General features: G+C 40.0%; 2 protein-coding genes across 2 annotated transcripts; one reads left to right on the forward strand and one right to left on the reverse strand.

Moving 5' to 3' along the window:
- Positions 1-1069: 1069 nt before the first annotated feature.
- Positions 1070-5745, reverse strand: LOC131783641 (uncharacterized). Its single transcript, XM_059100401.2, has 6 exons — positions 5671-5745; positions 4973-5057; positions 4144-4396; positions 2833-2876; positions 2129-2238; positions 1070-1248 (listed from the first exon to the last, which is right to left on the reverse strand). Exons 2-6 carry the CDS (start codon positions 5049-5051, stop codon positions 1129-1131), a joined length of 606 nt encoding a protein of 201 aa, XP_058956384.2. The 5' UTR covers positions 5052-5057; positions 5671-5745; the 3' UTR covers positions 1070-1128.
- A 9695-nt stretch (positions 5746-15440) lies between these two features.
- On the forward strand, positions 15441-19886 carry LOC136280153 (uncharacterized). The gene is made up of 6 exons (XM_066164873.1): positions 15441-15881; positions 16071-16460; positions 16937-17111; positions 17232-17392; positions 17906-18131; positions 18964-19886. The coding sequence occupies exons 1-6, from the start codon at positions 15441-15443 to the stop codon at positions 19884-19886; spliced, it is 2316 nt and encodes a 771-aa protein (XP_066020970.1).

Here is a 19886-nt window from a genome sequence, read left to right on the forward strand (position 1 = left end):
GACGAGAAAAAGAAAACAAGGTGATGTTTACATCCTCGCTGAAAGTGGCAAAATAATTTCCTCGACTTAACCCCGGTTACCATGGATACAAAACAGGTACATGGAGAATCAACCTGCCGCGCTAATGAATGCATTCCACGCAAAATTTTTTTCACCACTCAGCCTACCTGGTTCAAATTTGGCGACGTTTTCAAAGGATCGACGCTGGAAATTGTTCACTCAAATCAGAATTTCCACGTCCGAACCGGAAAAGGGGCGAAAATAGAACGCCACCATCGACAACAAAAGAAAAAGCGAAATTCTAGATAAATCAATATAAGCGAGCCAAGGGTACGACTGATGAAAACAATTTAATTCATCTTCTTTCCTTATTTGTTTTTTCTGGTCTTGTTCTCGAAAAAAAAACAAAAAAAACTGTGGTTTCTGAGCCTCAACCACCTCGAAAGATCTTGGAGAGAATTAAAACCCAACTGGATTAAGTACAGATCCATGATCTGTACTGAGATTAAAAAAAAAATTTTAGGCATAGGTAATGAATATAACATTTCTTGTTGTTTTCTATGGGGTTACTAGTTCTTTTCGTATGGAAAAAAAGCTCTTTAAGTCGCGCGAAGAAAGCTAATAGTGGTTGTTACTACAGAAGGTCCGATGGCGTTTCGTTATTGACAAAACTAAACTGTCGCTTTTGTCGTTTAAGTTGAAAATTTTCGTTAGTAGAATATTATTGAGTGATAAACTACCATTTCCTCGTGGGTTATATTGACTTAAGACTCTCTCGTCCAAATTATTTCTAGATGTTTTTTTTTTAACCTTTTTTGGTGTATTTTTTATTGCATAAAAGCATTCACGCGCGAAAAAATAAAGGAAAACGGAAAAAATAGAAATATTAGAGGAAACTTTCAACCCCTCCACTAAGCACCCCCTCTCTTATTTATTACTCGCTTTATTTGGCGTCTCAGTTTACTGACGAAACTACTGGCATTGCCTAACTTGACAACTGGTGCTTGATCGTATAAGTTTACTTGTCCCAACATAGCACAACATAAGACCAGAACTCAATTCAGTGCTTTTATTCTTGGAACAACACACTTCTCAACTGCTCTGTGTTTTCCACAGCTCTTGAAAATGTTAAGATTTTATCTTAATTCCCATGTCCTGGCCGATACATGCAATCTTGACATAATTGTTTGGCAGGTGAATATCTGTTGCATCCACCTGAGTGTTCACTTCGGTATTCGATAATCCGGCCTAAAAGGCAAAGATAGAATTAAGAAATAAGAAGCCTCTAAAATTTGCCTCGCCCCTAACGTGCGGCCTCGTAGCTCAGTTGGGTCAGTTGGTAATAGTCGACCGACCAGTATCTGAATGGCACAGTTTTCGAATCCCGTCGAAGCCTGAATTTTTCAAGCTTCTTTTCGGCAGTAGCTTAAATTTCGGCTCACTTGCGAGGATTACAATGATAAATAAATTTGAAATGCATGCGACAGTGATCTTCGCAATAATGAACACTGCTTAACCCTTTGACTCCCATGAGTGACCAAGACAGAATTTCTCCTTACAATATCATTACAATATCAAGGAGACATGGGATGAGAATAAAGAAAAATATCAATTAGACTATTAGTCGATCCAAAGCCAAATTCTCCAAGCTAACATCATAAGATTGAATTAAGTAGTTGTTATTAATTTGCAGTTCCCATATATGATATTCATACTTTGACAGTCATTCAAACCACTATTACATTTGATGATAATTTAGTTGAATACCCCCTCTGCTATATTATGCAAACTGAAAGTCACGTACTAGCTAGAGAACCCTAAGGATTTGAATCGTCTCCTCTCAATGAAAAAGTTGGCTAAACCTGTTTGAATCTTCATATGGCGCGCACTAGAAATGAAGTAGGAATTATCACGGGTTTGAGGTTTTTCAAAAAAAGACACTTGCCTAGAAATGATCAAAGTGAAGGAAACCCATTTCATACCAATTTGAAATCACGTGGGTAATTGTTTGACCACACCTGGCAAATGACGTTTCATAAATTGGAAATAAATAGGCTTGTTTTTAAGTCTATAAGAATGAGTGACACATTTCTACTCCTTACAAATTTTCTGCAAAGTAATTACTCACTACGACAGATGACGGAAGTTGCAAAGGTCCCTTCATGTTGGCCATGATGAAAAATTTAATGTCACCAGTTTTAAAGATGCAGGCATGGTTTTCAACCTTTGCGTTTGGATCTGGGGATGAAAAAAGAGAGTGATGACTGCTGGCATCACGCGTGGACTAAACAACCAAGGAAATTACTAATAAGGCTAATGAAAAGAAGCTAGCAAGTATCTAAATATGCCAGCAAGTGAACAAGCGAACAAGCAAGCGAGAGGAAAAATCAATTCAAACAATAGAGTGCTTTTCGATTGAGTATCGTGAAAGCAAAACAAAAATTAACCACAACAGCCAATCAGAGGATAGGAATCGCCTTTTAAGAGCAGTTGAAAACTCAAAGTAAAAACAACAAAATTCTAAAGCGGGGGAAAGAGTGGCGCGAGTTATTTGGACCAATTGTAGAGCGAAGTAAAGTAAAATCAATGCAGTCTCTGATTACTTTCGAATCTTAGTTAAAAATTGCCCTACCAAGCAATCATGCAAACAAGCATTTAAACAAGTGGGCAAATAAGTATCAAAAACAAGCTAAAAAACAAGCGAGCATGCCAACAAATTAGCCAGAGAATATAAAAACAAGTAAACAAGCTAGCAAAAGTATCAAACAAAAATGTAAGCAAAGAGTAAAGCAAAAACGCAAGAATACATCTCGCTTGAAAATTGTTCAGTACCTCCAAGAAGCTCTTTTACTTCTTTGCAGTCAACTGTCTGATAACTTCAAGAAAAGAAATCGAGAAATTTGAGAAGGACTCGAGTCTAATTTAATTAAGTAACAACATCGCCTAGTCATTTTCAGGAAAGGAAACAAAGTGGAGGTATTCCCGTTAAATAATTTCATAGGCGGATAGTTTTGCTGGAGGCCGCCTAAGAAAATTCTATTTTTAACCTTCATCTTGTAAGCGGCCAGGAGCAAATTTACTGGAACTCTCTTTTTTTATCTACGTCTCGAAGGTGTTCGTTTACAGGAATTTCAAAAGCTTTGACCCGTCTCGGAATCAAGAAACGTTCATTTTTTGCTAAAGAAAATTGGGATTTTAGAAAGTTTAAACTGAGGATACTCTTGGAATTCAACTGTCCGATAACTTCAAGAGAATAAATCAACTTTAAGAAGGACTCGTGTTATTTATTTAGAGTAACGACATCGCCTGGTCATTAACCAAGTGGAGGTATTAAATAATGTTAAATAATTTCATAGGCGGATAGTTTTGCTGGCGACCGCCTGAGAACATTCCATTTTTAACGTTCTATGTAAATTCTTTTGTCACACAATAACATCTTGCAAGCGGCAAGGAGCAAATTCACTGGAACTTTTTCTATCTATATCTGGACGGTGTTCGTTTACAAGAATTTCAACAGCATTCACCAATCTCAGGATAAAGAAACGTTTATTTTCCCCGAAAGAAAATTGGGAATTTTAGAAAGTTTAAAGTGAGGATGGTCTTGGGATAAGAGCTGTCCCAAAAAAACACCATACTTTCAGTAGCACAGCGTCACAAGAACAACATATTTGATGCAATTCTAGCCTCCTGTCTCCCGTAATTATGAAAAGCAGGAATTGTAGCTGTAGGTAAGCACCTAAACGTTGGTGCATTTTATTACTTACAGTTCCGAAAATAAATCGTAAAAGGAAATAAATTAAATTGAATGTACGATACACAAAAATTTTTAACATCGGAGGTCCCATCAAGAGAAGCAAGAGAAACGAAGCACTCTGCTGGTTTAAGGTGTATCTTTCATCACAAGCAAAGAAGTGGGAGGGAAGGGGGTGCACTTTATAAGAAGAGTTTGTATGATAATTTTCTTCATCAATGTAAAGGCATAAATCTATTTTATTGTTTTAAATAAACTGACAACGAAAATTTTCTACGAATCGAGGGTGAAAGGATAAAGCGAGTGACAAAAATTAAAATAACAGTTTGGAAACTTTCTCGCTAACTGTTTTACAACATGTTGCAGTTCAGTTAGGTGTCCAAGAGACTTACCATGATTTCGCACCGTCTGGATTTTTGCAAAGTGGGATGTCTAAAGCGTAAGGAATAAAACCCATGATTTTCCCAGAAATCGCTGCCTTGTACACGATAGAAAACCGGCCTGGATGTTGCCCAGAGATGTGAAAATCGCCTTTCAGACAAATCGGGGTCTTCACACTGGATAATTTTACTTCAAATATTTGTCCAGGAGCACTGCCACAATCACTGACAGTGAAGCTGTTGAGCTTAATCTTTGGAAGAGGGGCTTGAAAAATAAAATTATATATTATTCGTAATAAATAATATTTAAAATAATAACAATGGGATGTGACAGTGGACATTTCACGATTCTAAGAGGTGGCTCTTCTTGTATACTGTTTTCAGGCCGAATTGAAATTGGAATGGTAGTGTTTGTGGAGGGAGGAAAACGGAAGACCCAGGAATCGAACCCGGGCCACAACGGTTGGGGGCGTGCGCTTTCACCACTGCACCATCCCTCTGTAGGGAGTGCTGCAACTTTTTAACAAGGTTTGACGAAGGGCTAACGCTCGAAATGTCAGCTTTGAAAATCTTAACGGTGGCCAATTTATGCTATTAACTCTGTTGATATTACCAAATTACCTTGCGTATCACACCCTTACAGTTTTAAATTTTAGGACCAAATGACTCGTTAGTTAGAAAAAAGTCAATTCTTAGGCATGCTTCCTTTAGTTATGAGGGTCTGCATTAAGATACGGAAGGGACAGAGGCTTCAATAATCTTTTTTTTGGATTTAAATTTGCTTATTTTTAAGTAGGGGCGTGTTAGAAATTTTGCAGTGATCTTACTTAAGTGTACTTACTATGTTTACAAAAGTTGTTGTCTGTTCCCATTGTCAATTGGACGAATAGGATTGCAGTGATTAAGAGCAACACCTTCATGATTTGCTAACAAAGAGAAGGAATATTCATCAGTCCAAACTTTCCACCCCGACTCTGCGCACTGAACTTCCACACCGAAATTAATTGGGGTTCGAGCCGTGAAGGCTAAGATGAAAAATAGAAACCTATAGAGGGGCATGGGTGTTTAAAAGGGAGTTATCGAATTAATGAATGAGTTGCTGAACATGGAACAAATGAGGAAAAAAGAAACTCACATGTAGAAACGAAATTATACGAAAAGGATAGAGCTCATTTTACACTAAACTGGAAAGGAGCAATGAAAAGGCTATGGGAACTTTTATTCACTCATGTTGGTCCAAAAACAGATTATGATACGTTGATTGTCGAGTTTTGTTTTACACGTCGTAGGGTCAGTTGCTTCAAATGGTAAAATTTGCTTTTGAGCTCAAGGGTTATCCTCTACCTGAAAACGATGGTCAATAGGGCCGGTCATATCAATATTGTAGATTCAAAAATGAACGAACATACTCTTAAAACAGATTGGCTGTTCACTTTAGGTCAGAGTTGTCAGTTCTTGGCAATTTAGCAAAGGTATTAGCACTCGCTGATCGAAAACCTACGTTACGTTTTCTAAAATATAGTCCAATTTTAGACTCACCTGGTTCAAGAAATATCCTCACAAGATTGTAACGATTAAAGAATGATTTAGTGGAAAGAAAACAGGATGTTATCAGCTGTAAAGATTACAAAGGACTCCGTGGGTCTTAGAGCTATCAAACAGTTTAAAGGTTTTTTTTCTTTCAAATTAAATTTAATTGAAAATATCGCTGCAGCGAAATGAAAACAACTCGAATATGCACAGATTAATTGGTAACTCCATCGTTTCATCATGTTTAATTAACGGAACGAAAAAGAAAGGAAGAACAATAAGTACAAGAAAGTTGAAACAAAGGAAAAAAACTAACAATAATGAAAAAGCTAAAAAAAATTTCGTTGTCAGCAGTCTTTGAGTTGGTCACCTATATTACCAGCATTTTTGTGAAATAACGGTTAGATACAATTATTATTCATAGTCCAAGTATCTTTTACTTACAGGTGAATTGGAATGTCTGAGAAAAAAGCGAAAACGAGATTTGATCACAAATTGGCAGACTCTTCATTTATCGAGAAGCTTTCATTTCCATATAATGGAAAAGAATTTCATTGTATCATCACAATCCAGTTGATCGCTGCAACGATGCACCTTCTACATGTAATTTATTTAATATAATGAAACAACTCTAACCCCGCTTTTGGAGAAAATGGATTTTCTTTTGACTTTAAGGGGATCTTTCCAGGAATCCAATTTGCTGTAATATAGCTTCGAAAAGCTTTTGTGTGTTTTGAAAATATTATATTCTCAATGTCATGGCGGCGATCGCAGTGTTATTTATCTACATACCCACATGCAAAGGTAAATGAAATTTAAATGTTGAGAGGCTAACTGCTAAATCATATTTGCCTCCCAGAAGTTTTATCACACACACATACATACATTTATATATATATATATATATATATATACACATGTATAAACAGCACTCCTCGTTTACGATAGCTCTCAGAGCATATGCAACTGCCATTTACCCTTCCACTCTCAATGTCTCATTACCGATTCTCTTCGAAAGAAACAACCTCTGCCTCACAACATAAGCGAAAGAAAATTTAAAAGTTCTCATAAATCTATGATATAAAAGGAGACTTTTAGAACACAAAGATTACTCAAGTATTGACAAGTACAGGCATCCTGTAGAGTTACCATACTGTTTTGAGCTTTGCCCAAAACGTGAAACCCCCCTGAAACACGTTGACTAAATGCTTTCACGGTGTGGTTGTTTGTTACTCAGATGAGACAATTTTGCAACGTCACACATACGCAGACGTTTGACCCCTGTGTTCCGTAGAGTAAGGTCCATTTAATCAATACTTTGGCCTGCGCGTTTCGAGTTGATAGAATACTGTCGCAAGGGCGGATAGAGCAGATTCTCGAGGCTGCAGTTAGGTTGTCGACATCAAGAATATTTACTAAAATAATCGGTGTGCAAATCCATGATAACAGATTTAAAGGCGTGATGCTGACATGAGCTCGTTATTTTTCGTTCTTATTGCTTGCAGGTGTCAGAGCTGGCCTAGAGATTAAGGTTGAAGGGGGAGAGGCCCTCAAAAAACTCAATACACTGCGTAAAGTCCTTCCTTTTTTATTTGATAAAATCAAAATAACACAAAAAATACATTCTTTTCCTAATAGTTTGCAAACTGTTACCGCTGCACAACATTAAAAATTACTATTTAACATTTTTGTTTTTGGACTGAACACTGTCGCCTTAGTTACCTGAATGTCACCCAATTACATGGTCTTGGTTTTTTATGGTTGTCTGTCTAACCTTTAGGAACTTTTATGGTTTTGGAAATGGAATAAACCGTTTATAGATAACACAAACTGTTGTCTTATTTATTTAACCCTCGACACCCCAACATCACTGCACATTCTTAATTCATAATGTCCTCCGTGCATCCCCTGTGGTGCTGACTAGGAGAATTTGTTTATTAACCAAGAGCTCTTTAAGTTATACATCATTTTCTTTATTCTCCTGATTCAGGAGTGGTACTGTGAGAGAAATTAGATGCCGGTCATTCTTTGGGTTTAAAGGGTTAAATCTTTGTAAACTTGTCATCTTAAAAGTTAATTTCCCTCTTATCTCGGTTACTGCTGTACCTCACTTTTTTTACATAACTTATGCTCCTGCCTAAAGAAGAAAGTTGAACCCTCCAACTTAGTGGACGTTGAAAATGGTACTTTTGAGTCGAATCGGAATAAGGAAGATCGAACATTTGAGTCGAAGGTCTACATGTAGCAATTAAGGAATGAAAATCGGATATCGAAAGTTCGCAGTCAGCGGACAAGTGACATAGGACACATGAGGCTCACAAGTCGAAAGTCGTAAATTAGAGGTCCGTTACCGGAAGTGAGAAAATTTTACGTCAATGGTCGGACATAAAACTCCGAACTCCGATATTTCCGAAATCGAATGTCCGAAATCCGAAGTCTGAAGTGAGAAGAGTCGAAAGTCGGAAATTAGAACTTTACTCAAAAATCGAATGTCTGAGATCCAAAGTCTTAAATCAGGGGTCGAAAGTATTGTTATAGCATTAATTTGTTGGTCGGTATCAAAACCAATAAAAATGTTTTTCATTGCACCGTTAAACATATAATTATCAATGAATCATTAAGTCTTGAAACCCAAAGTTAAGTCAACGAGACCATTCGGATAAGGAAGGCACAAATGTAAAGTATTTTAAGTATGGGCAGAGGGTAAGTATGGTATGTTTTATTGTTTATGTTTGATTTATTTTAATTATTTCTTTTATTTTTTCATTCATAATTTTTAAATTGATCTATTTATCTTTTATTGTGCTTATCATTACTTATCATTTTCCTTTTTGACGGTCATATCATACATATTATGACACTGAAGCTTTAAAAACTGCTCCCCTTTCGATGACCAGATCATACATAGACACTGCAATGGTTACACCACTTCCTTGTTGATGACAACTTGTTGACAAACGCATGATGCTTTGAAATCGCAACTTTTGAACTGCTTCCTTTGAGAGAAAGGCAGAAAGTAGAAGGTGGGTTTTGAGCCAAACCCTGCAAAGAAAAAAACCTGGAAAAGATAGAAAAGAGGAATGTAATATCAAGGAAGCATATACACATATACTGTTAGTTTAAACAAAGTTTCATTTGATCAGCAGGATCTCTCATCCAGTCTTAACCTGAACAGCAAAGCAGGTCTCAGTATATGCCTAGGCATGTTGATGGGACAAATAGATTACCAACTTAAAAAAACCAACCTAAGTTGATCAGGAGTTTGTTTCCTGAAAATCAAATACTGCATCTGTATAACCTGTTGATCACACACTCAAGAGGAAAACAAAATACAATGCTTAGTACGATATAAGAACAATAACTATAAGTTTTGAGGTTTAAGGTTTGAATCCATAACGACGTTGGCCTAGCTGTGTTTCATTTTCTGCTCACCTGACAAAGTGATGTGCAATTTTTTTGAGAGATAACTAATTGTGGACCGACATAACAGACAATTAACTCTTGTAGCCCCTCTCAAGGTAAGCTCTGGAAGCTTCAGTCGCCATTATTGTGTTCTGTAAGTGCTATTTTCATTAATGTTAAGTTATGAAGGACATACTCTACAAACTGACTATAGCTGTTTGTATGTCTTTGACTTTGAATATCAAATGTACCGAAAAAAAGAGGAAATACTTAATCCCCGCTTGAATACAGACACAGTCCTTTGGTGGTTACAGCCGACACCTGAAATGGGTCTGGCCTCCGGGTTTGAGACCTATTTAACGGCTTATTGCTCGTATCAAACAAAAAGGAAGCAAAAAATGAAAAACGTAAAAACAAAAGTGATACGAGCTTACGCCGAGGTACCAGAGGGTGAGACCGAAGTATGGGCAATCTGCACTGCACCTCTCCTCGGGACGCGAAAACAAACAAGCACTGAGTGGAGCGCACGAAACTCTCCACCCAGCTGGGATCGCCGTATTTGGGCTGACTGCGTAAGGTTCGAATCCTCACGAGGGACTCAGATTATAATGTTTTTTGTTTTACTATCTTATTTACGTACGGTACCATTTACTTTCTGATATCCAACTTGCTCCTTAGGAGGGAAATGTCTTCTACTCAAACACCATCCTAAAGCTGAAAAAGAAGATATCTTGATGTAAATGACCTGCGCTGATACACGTTTACATAATATTCAAATTTCATACACTCATTCTTTTGTAAATGCTAAACATGATAAATGTAGAACTTAAAAGGGTTCTGACTCTAATCTTTCTTATTTTCAAAAAATTTACTTTTCATGATTATTGCTAAAATATACTTGCAGCTCTCCACCAGTTTAATACAAAATTTTAGTTGTATTTAATATCTTTACCCTAAGATAATGTATTTAATAACTTGAAAAGCTCAATCGTATTTCATGACCTCTCGATATCTCTGATTTAATCCTTACCTGAACAGCTAAGCAGCTCTCATTATATGTCAAGCTCTTCGGAATGGAATGAACCCCATTGATCACACACTCAAGAAGAAAACAAAATACAATGCTTAATATCATACGAGAAAATAACTTATCGAGTTTTGTATACTTCAGCGGGTAGAGTATGTGACAGCAACATCGGTAGATCTGAGGTTTGAATCCTCATAAAAGTCGACTAGAAATTGTTATTTGACACGTTTAAGGTGCAATCTCTTACAAAGGTCGACCTATATTTTTTTCTCTCAGCTCAGATGGTAGAGCAGATGATACCGATATTGCAAAGCCTGAGGTTTGAATCCTCGTTTACTTTAACCCAGAAGTATATCTTCCTACTCTACTCTAAGAATGTCATAAAGGGATATTAAATAGAATGAGGTTTGAATCCTCACGGATATCTACCCAAATTTCTTCTTCTGCCCGGCTGGTAGAGCAGATGGTGAAGTTTTAAGATCTAAGGTTTGAATCGTTACTGTCAATGACCCAGTGTTGTTCTTTTTTTCTAACGATCGAGGTTTGCATACATTAGCAGGTGGAGTATTTGACAGCAAAATTAGTAGATCTGAGGTTTGAATCCTCATGAAAGTCGACCAAAAACTTTTATTTTAAAAGTTTAGCGTGTAATTTCTTACAAAGGTCGACCTATAGTTATTTTCTCAGGTCAGATGGTAGAGCATTTAATACCGATTTTGCAAAGTCTGAGGTTTGAATCCTCACGTATCTTTACCCAGAAGTATTTCTTTCTACTACGCTTTAAGCGACGTCGAATGGAATGAGGTTTGAATCCTCACAGAGGTCCGCCCAAATTCCTCCTTCTGCTTAGCAATCAAAGCAGATTGCGAAGTTTTAAGGTCTAAGGTTTGAATCCTTATGGTCAATAACCCAGCCTTGCTTTTTTCTTAACGACCAAGGTTGAATACGTCAGCTGGTAGAGTATCTGACAGTAAAATCGGTAGATCTGAGGTTTGAATCCTCATGAAGGTCAACTAGAAACTTTCATTTCACACGTTTAACGTGTAATTTCTTACAAATGTCGACCCTCAACTTTTTTTTTTTAGCTCGGCTGGTAGAGCATCTGATACTGATTTTGCAAAGTCTGAGGTTTGAATCCTCACGTGAGCTAACCCTAAAGTATGAGGTTTGAATCTTCACGAAGGTCCACCCAAATCTCTTCTTCTGCCCGGCTGGCAGAGCAGATGGTGAAGTTTTAAGGTCTAAGGTTTAAGTCCTTATGGTCAAAAACTCAGCCGTGTTTTTTTTTTCTCAACGACCAAGGCAAGCCCTGAAAGCTTCAGACGCCATTGTTGTGTTCTGTCAATGCTATTTCCATCACCATTAAGTTAAGAAGGAGATATTCCACAACCCGGCTATAGTTGTTTGTATTTCTTTGACTTTGAATGTCAACTGTGCCGAAGAAAAGAGGAAATACAATCCCCGCTTAAATACAGACACAGTCCTTTGGTGGTTATAGCTGTAGTGTGACCTTCAAGAATGTTCTAGAAGTAGCTGTGTCATGCTGTGTCATCCTCGAATCAATATATAAATAGAATCTGTTGTAATGTTACGGAACGTTCTAGATCCTCAACCGTACCTATGAAAGCCGAGCTTGTAACTAGATGTAGAGAGTAGTTTAGTTGCTGGTATAGCCCTTCAGATATCAATAAAAGTGTATGCTGCAGAATACAAGACGTCCTCACTTCATGGTGTCAGGAAGGGGATTACAAAATTGAAGATGAATTTCGTCGATCCAAGCGAAGACAGAAGAATTAATCGCGGGCGCTAAAGGAATCCAGCGGGGTTATTGGAGAGACCGGAAGTCTCAACACTGCCACTTGTGAAATTTGAAGTGAATTTCGAGGTTCACACATTGAGGAAGCTGCATTTCTGCGAAAAACCAGAGCTTAGCATACACCTAGCGATCAAGAAGACCCTCCGGTGCGAGAGAATCCTCCAGAAGCACCTCTAGCGCAACCTATTGTGCAACCTACACAGATGATGAAGTACAGTCAGTTACCAACGCCACCTCCAATGAGTCTCAAGGGGAACCTGGCAGAGAACTGAACTTTTTTCAGAGAGAGTTGGGAGAGCTATAAGATAGCAACTGAACTTGATAAGAAACCCAAGCAAGTCATTTTGGAAACTCTTAAGGTAGTCTGGGAAGAGAAACTTACCAAATAACTAAAAATCTGCCTGTAGCTGATCGCACAGATCCTGATAGTTTCTTGCAGGCCTTGACGTAGCATTTTGAACCATAGAGGAATATTATTTTTGAGCGTTCCTTGTTCAACAGTGCCAACCAAGAAAATGAAAACATCGATCAATACCTGAACAGATTGCGAAAGCTAACGTCAACCTGTGTTTATGACGCTCTATGTAAGGAACTGATTCGAGACAGACTGGTCATTGGAATCAAAAGCCATGAAGTCAGAAAACGACTACTCCGTGAGAAGGCTGTCACTCTCAATACAGCCTTGGACATAATTAGAGCTGCAGAAACAGCCAGCGATCAACTGAAAAAGACTGATGAAGAAATAGCAACTTCAGTACACTCTGTCAAGTACAAAGGAAAGAAACCACATTTTACACGACGAGTAGAAACGGTGAAACAATGTAAATATTGTGGAACGAACCACAATTTGCACCAGTATCCGGCTTATGGAAAAAAATGCAGCAAGTGTAACATGAAGAACCATTTTGCTAAAATGTGCAGAAGTCGCGATCAAGAATCTCAAAGGAGAACACAGAAACCTGTGAAGAGCGTTTCCAAGAAACCTACAAGGAGAATTCATCGAATTGAAGAAGTCGAACCAGCAATCGCCGATGATGAAGTTTACTGCATGTATTCAGTCACTAACAGCAGCCGTTCTAAATAAATGATTCAACCTTAGCTGAGAAGTGGATAGACAAGTAATTGGATTGAGGTGACCATGTAGATTGATAGCGGATCAGAGGCTAATTGCTTGTTATGTATACCTCTTGTAGGCACAGCATGAAATAAAACACGTGTGTTGCGTAACTCCAACATGGCGGTCGAGTGTTGATATGTAACATGGTGTCAGAATAGTGGGATTTCGAGCGCCGCCGAATGAAACTTAGCACAAAGATATGGCAGAAGGATACGCTAACGCGTCGTACAACTGGCCAACGATGAATTGGGCCGCCACGGACCTGAGTAAAGAGTGGGAAAGATTTTATCAACACTGCGAATTTGCTTTCGGAGGACCACTCAGCAAGTGCACGGAAAAAGAGAAAATATGCAACCTGATGAGCTTCGTCGGTGACAAGGGCCAAGAGATTTACCTCACTTTCCAGTGGGACACTGTTCAAGTTGGATCGGGGGAAAACAGACATGACATCAGTGAAAAGGGACATACTTGAACGAGTCGCCGAAAAATTCAAGGCACACCTCAAAGCCAAAAAGAACCCAATAATGGCGGCAGTCAAATTCGATCGAAGACGCCAACTGCAAGGGGAAACGTTTGATTCCTTCGTCACTGACCTCAGACTCCTAGCCCGAGGGCTAGAAATGACCGAGACAAATAAGTTAATTCGGAAGGCCATCGCGTGTAAATTACTGGATGAAAGAGTACGACAACGTTGCTTGGAAAAAAGCAAAAACCTTACTCTCGAAACAGCCATCAGCATCGGTCGAATGTTCGAGGCCACAAGGGATGGACTGCAGGTGATGTCAGTTGAAGACCCGAGAATTGAAGTTAGTAAAGTTACATGGAAGAAGGAATCTTCTAGGCAGCATAAAAAGGCGAGAAACTTCAAGAAACCGAAAGGTAACAATGAGCAGGCTCAGAAATGTGACAGGTGTGGATACAATGCACACAAGCCACAAGAAAATTGTCCAGCCAAGAATGAATCGTGTAATAAATGCAGGAAATTGGACACTTTGCCCAAGTGTGCAGAAGTCGGAAAAGTATTGTTAACGTGTTGAATGAAACAGACCATTCGGGAGATGAATATTCCAGTGAAGAGGAAGGTGCTGACAGGGACTTACAACTATTACATGTAGCAAGTCTAGAAATAAACAGGATCAACGACAACCAGAACCCAGGTGAAAAGGACGAATGGTGTGAATTCCTGAAAGTGGGCAATAGCACCCTGTTTTGTCAGCTCGACACGGGTGCCTATGCAAGCGTGATTAACACCACCCAGCTCAGACAAATAGCACCAAATGCCCGTGTTAAGAAAACCAAGAAGACTTTGGTTTCCTATAGCCAACACCAGATCAAACCAAAGGGTTACGTCACCCTTCCAGTGCGATTTAAAGACAAGGAGTTGAATGTAAACTTCTATGTTATAGATAGCAAGCAGAAGAAAATACTGTCAGGCAAGTCTGTCAAGCCCTCGGCTTGGTCCAGCGACTGCATAAAATAGATGTGAGCCTTAAGGAGTTGCTGAATCAACACCCTGATCTGCAAAATGCATCTGGAGTCATGCCAGGAACCTACTCAATCAAAATTGACCCCACAGCAACGCCAGTAGTACATGGTCCTCGCAGACAACCCGCTGCACTCCTTCCCAAGATCGCATCCAAGCTCAAAGAAATGGAGAGGGAAGGGCATCTAGCCAAAGTCACACAGCCCACTGATTGGGTCAATTCTATGGTGGTTTCAAGTCGAGGTGACAAGATCAGGATCTGTCTAGACCCAGGAGACCTGAACAAAGCCGTTAAGCGGGAACATTATCCAATACCTACGGTTGAAGAAATTTCAGCCAAAATACCTGATGCCAAAGTGTTTACAGTCCTTGACGCAAAGAGTGGGTATCTCCAAATGAAACTTGACTACGAGTCCAGCCTACTAACAACTATGAACACTCCTATAGGCCGATACAGATGGTTGAAGCTACCTTTTGGAATCAAATTAGCTCCAGAGATGTATCAAAGGACCATGAATGAAATGTTGGAAGGTATCGATCATACATATGCCATTGTGGATGACATATTAATCACACGTCGTAACGTTGCTCATCATGACTCGGTGCTAGAGGCAGTGTTCCAGCGAGCCAAAAGCTACAACCTCAGATTGAATTTTGACAAGGTTAAGTACGCAAGCCCGAAGTCCAATATGTGGGCCACATTATCTCAGAAGAAGGACTCAAACCTAACCCAGAAAAAGTGAAAGCCATGAAGGATATGCCACCTCTAGAAACAAAAGAGGATGTACGCCGATTCCTGGGATCCATATAATATTTGGTCAAGTTCCTCCCAATACTTGCAGACGTTGAAACCCCGTTGCGAGAGCTCACTAGAAAAGAAATAATTTTCCACTGGGATAAGCCACAGGCAGATGCATTCCAAAAGCTCAAAGATATGTGCTGTAAAGCCCCTGTGCTAGCCTACTATGATGTCGATAAGGAAATGACTATACAGAGTGATGCCAGCAAGGAAGCAGTGGGTGCGGTCCTACTCCAAGAAGGAAGGCCAGTAGCTTACGCGTCTCGCAAACTTCGAGAATCTGAAATCAACTGGGCCCCAATTGAGAAAGAAATGCCGGCAATTGTGTTCAGTACACAGAAATTTAGAGTGTACATTCCAGGCAAAACGACTGTGGTTCAGACCGACCATAAGCCCCTAGAGACAATTCTCCGCAAACCAATAGCAACGGCACCATTAAGATTACAAGCAATGATGTTGAAAATAAGCGATTATGACCTAAAAGTGGGGTATCTTCCAGGCAAGAAGCAAGTTCTCGCTGATACCCTTAGCCGAGCAAGTCTGAATGAACTACATGCGGACGAAGAAGAGATACAAGTAAACATGCTGGAAAGAATATCCATTTCAGAGCCAAAGTATACAGAACTCCAACAAAAAACTGCAAACGAGTTCCACGAGCTGTACGCTATGATTCAAGCAGGATTCAAAACGACAGGTCCCACACGGCATACGAGAATACTGGGAGTCACGTGATGAACTTGCAGTCTTAGATGGTGTAATCTACAGAGGGATGAAGATTGTGGTACCCCCGTCCATGAGACCAGCCATGCTCGCCTAATACACGGAACACACCTTGGAATTGTGAAGTGCAAACAGAGGGCCAGAGAAGCGCTTTATTGGCCTGGAATGAGCGCTCAAATAGAAGACAAAGTAAAAGACTGTACCGTGTACCACAACTACGCGCCTGCACAGCAGAAACAGCCCCTGATGCCAAGTCCTGTCTCAGATCTGCCGTGGGCGATGGCTGCTTCAGACATCTTCGCCTTTGAAGGTCATCATTACCTGGTACTGGTTGATTATTACTCCAAGTACATTGAAGTAACTAAACTCAATGACCTTACTTCCCAGGATACCATCGAAGCACTGAGGAGACAGAGACAGATCCTGAGAAACCACGTTTAGTGCCGCATGCAGTGCCACCACCCATGTCAGACACACGTATGGAGAAGTTACCATTAGATTACCAGTCAGACCAGTCAGTCACAAGGAAAAGCCCAGCAAGAAAGATACCGCCTTCACCTGAAGTAGCAGCGACTAGGGGCTCGACACTGTACACAACTCGAAGTGGCAGACAAGTCAATAAGCCAATGAAACTAGACCTATAATTAATTTTCAGAGTTGGCCAGGCGTCGAAAACGTAGCAATAACAGACACTGTTAATTGTGCAAACACTTTCTGTTTCCGTTCAGTTACCATATATTTTTGTTGTTGTTGTTGTTGTTGTTGATATTATCAAGAGAGGGAAGGGGGGATGTTATGTATACCGCTGACCTCTTGTAGGCACAGCATGAAATAAAACACGTGTGTTGCGTAACTCCAACATGGCGGTCGAGTGTTGATATGTTACATTGCTTGAGAAAGATTTTATAAAGATTCCAAACCGACCAGACTTGAAGAAAACTCGTGCCATTTTGAAAGCGTACAATGAAGATGGTGTGTTTCCCAAAGGTGAAGTCTACCTTGACATCCAGATTGGTGGAAAAATAACCATAGCAAAATTCTTAGTGATTGATGATGCTCTAAGTTCACCGTTATCAGGAAAAACATGTGAGGAGTTGTAACTCCTGTCTATTAAAAGAGAATTACTCGTCAACTCAGTTTCTGACGTGAAAGGGTTGACCAAGGATGCTATTTCACGAGAACACAACCATGTATTCACTGGGCTAGGGGACATTGGAAATTACAAGATTGAACTGACAGAGGGAGCAGTACCGAAACAAGATGCGCCTAGAATCGTACCCGTCGCACTGAGAGACGATCTCAAGAAGAAACTTTATGAAATGGAGCAGAAAGGCCACATGGCGAAAGTTAATGAACCAACAGACTGGGTGAGCAGTGCAGTATACGTGAAGAAGCGCAATGGCCAACTACGTGTTTGCCTGGATCCCAGAGAATTGAACAAGCATGTCAAAATACCAAAGCTCTGCCTTCCAACCATTGATGATGTGACCTCTAGACTTGCTAAAGCGCAAGCGTTCACAGTCCTGGACGCTTAAGATGGATTTCTGCAAATGAAGCTAGATGAGGACTCTAGAAAATTAACAACATTCCACACTCCTTTTGGGAGACACAAGTGGCTTAGGATGCCCTTCGGCATATGTAGTGCACCAGAAGAGTTTCAGAGACATGTAAATGAGATCATTAAGGGCCTGGAAGGAGTAACTGCTATAGCTGATGACCAGTTAGTGTTGGATTAGTTGCTTATTACATCAGACTTCCGGTGTTCTAGTTAGCAAGGCCCCGTTGCATGTTGGGGGCCATGTGCTTTGATGTTCGGCCATCTTGTATGTACTTCACCTGTGTGCGGAATAAATCTTTACCTTGAAGCCTAAATATTACAGTTAGTAACTGGAGCAGGGAACACCCATGAAGAAGCCTTGGTAGACCTTGACAGAAATCTGATTGCGTTGCTACAGAGATGCAGGGAGCGAAACTTCAAACTGAACAAGGACAAGTTCGTTTTCAAACAACAGAAGTTGAAGTATTGCGGTCATATCTTGACTTCTGAGGGTATTTTACCAGACCCAGACAAAGTTGAAGCCATCACTCAGATGCCGAGACCACGCGGTAAGACTGAAGTGAGAAGGCCACTTGGAATGATAAATTACCTGGGCAAATTTTTACCTCAGCTGTCCAACGTATCTGAACCTCTCAGAAGTTTAACAAGTTGACTCAGCTGATTTCAGAACCGCCACTACTCCGTAACTACGACTTGGAGGAAGAAGTAACGATTGAGACAGATGCAAGTGACTATGGACTAGGAGCTGTTCTACTTCAAGCCGGCTAGTCGCAATATGACTGAGACTGAGAGACGTTACTCTCAGATCGAGAAGGAGTGCCTCGCACTGGTGTTTGGTTGTACACGATTTGACCACTATCTCCATGGAAGACAAAAGATTATAGCAGTCACAGACAATAAGCCTCTAGAAACCATACTTGCCAAAAGTATCAACAACGCGCCCAAGAGGTTACAACGCATAATGCTACGACTTCAAAAGTACCGCCTGAACATTGTGTACAAAAAGGGAACTCAGATGTACATAAGTGATCATCTGTCAAGATCTGCCCTCCCAAACGGCCGAACGCTAAAGGAAATAAATGATTATGAAGTCTTTACAATTCGCGCAGAAGAACTCCTCATGAAAGAGATCGAAGGAACAGATCCAAATATCTCTCATAACATGACAGATGCAACCCTTCAGAAAGTAGCAACAGCGACCTCAAAAGATGGAAATCTCATGACTTAAGCTGAAATTATAGCTAATGGATGACCTGAGGACAAGACGCAAGTACCACCCAATGTCCGAGACTATCAGCCTAGAGAAACCATGCAGAGCCAGCCTATTCCAAAGAGAAGATGGCAAATAGTCAGTACTGATCTTTTCAATCTAATTGGTAGTTGTGGATAATCTCACAAAATACTGGGACTTAGAGCAACTGAATGATACTGATGCTGAGTCCACAATCTTACAGATGAAGAAGATTTTCGCATGGCAGGGAGTCCCTGAGGTGGTTATATCAGACAATGGTCCTCAATATGCTAGCAAGGAATTTAAGGAGTTTTCAGAGAGTTGGAACTTTCATCACTATACCTCTTCACCACACCATCCAAAAGGAAACGGTACGGCGGAAGCTGCAGTCAAACAAGCTAAGAGGATACTCAAGATGAGTCACGACCCCTGGATGGCTATTTTGGAACAAAGGAATACACCTGACGAGTTGGCATCACCAAATGAGAAATTTAATTCCAGAAGAACAAGAACAGTTATACCTGTGAAATCAGAGTTACTTGAACCCCACGTAATATCAACCTCAGGCATCATACGAGCTTCAGTCAGGAAGAAGCAACAGAACAAGAGGTATCATGGTAAGAGAGCAAAGCTGCTACCCCCTCTTGTTGTAGGAGATAGTATTCACGCCAAGATCAGGCCTCAGTCGTCACCCCTGTGGACACAAGTCCGTGTGGTCAGAAGAGAATCTGACAGATCCTACATAGTGAAGGCCGATGGCCGTGAGTACAAAAGGAATCGGTGTCACATCAGGAAAACTAGAGAAATGACAACGCCCAAAGTCGTTGTTACAAACCCTTATTTAGACTCTCCTGTGAGCCCACCCACACAGTCAGATGCAGCCTTGCCAACTGCCCCACAGCCTAAGTTCATAGAATTACTTGTAGTCAACAATGAAACAGGACAAATGCAGTTGAGTGACATAAAAAATGAGTCAAAATCAGAACAGGTACCGATTCGACAAGGCGTAACAAGATCACAGAGACAAGTCAAGCCAAACTCAAAGTATAAAGACTTCGTTCTTTTTAAATAA

This window comes from Pocillopora verrucosa, chromosome 4, assembly GCF_036669915.1.
Source record: "Pocillopora verrucosa isolate sample1 chromosome 4, ASM3666991v2, whole genome shotgun sequence".
Lineage (NCBI taxonomy): Eukaryota > Metazoa > Cnidaria > Anthozoa > Scleractinia > Pocilloporidae > Pocillopora > Pocillopora verrucosa.

What these genes read in the sequence shown, in the direction of transcription:
- LOC131783641 (XM_059100401.2), bottom strand. Translation starts at nt 5,051, where the DNA reads ATGAAGGTGTTGCTCTTAATCACTGCAATCCTATTCGTCCAATTGACA. An exon ending in CAACAACTTTTGTAAACATA is followed by an intron (nt 4,397 to 4,972) that starts GTAAGTACACTT and finishes TTATTTTTCAAG; the next exon opens with CCCCTCTTCCAAAGATTAAG. An exon ending in AACTTCCGTCATCTGTCGTA is followed by an intron (nt 1,249 to 2,128) that starts GTGAGTAATTAC and finishes TTTGCCTTTTAG; the next exon opens with GCCGGATTATCGAATACCGA.
- LOC136280153 (XM_066164873.1), top strand. Translation starts at nt 15,441, where the DNA reads ATGTGCTGTAAAGCCCCTGTGCTAGCCTACTATGATGTCGATAAGGAA. An exon ending in GACAGATCCTGAGAAACCAC is followed by an intron (nt 16,461 to 16,936) that starts GTTTAGTGCCGC and finishes GATTTTATAAAG; the next exon opens with ATTCCAAACCGACCAGACTT. An exon ending in TCAGATGCCGAGACCACGCG is followed by an intron (nt 18,132 to 18,963) that starts GTAAGACTGAAG and finishes TCTAATTGGTAG; the next exon opens with TTGTGGATAATCTCACAAAA.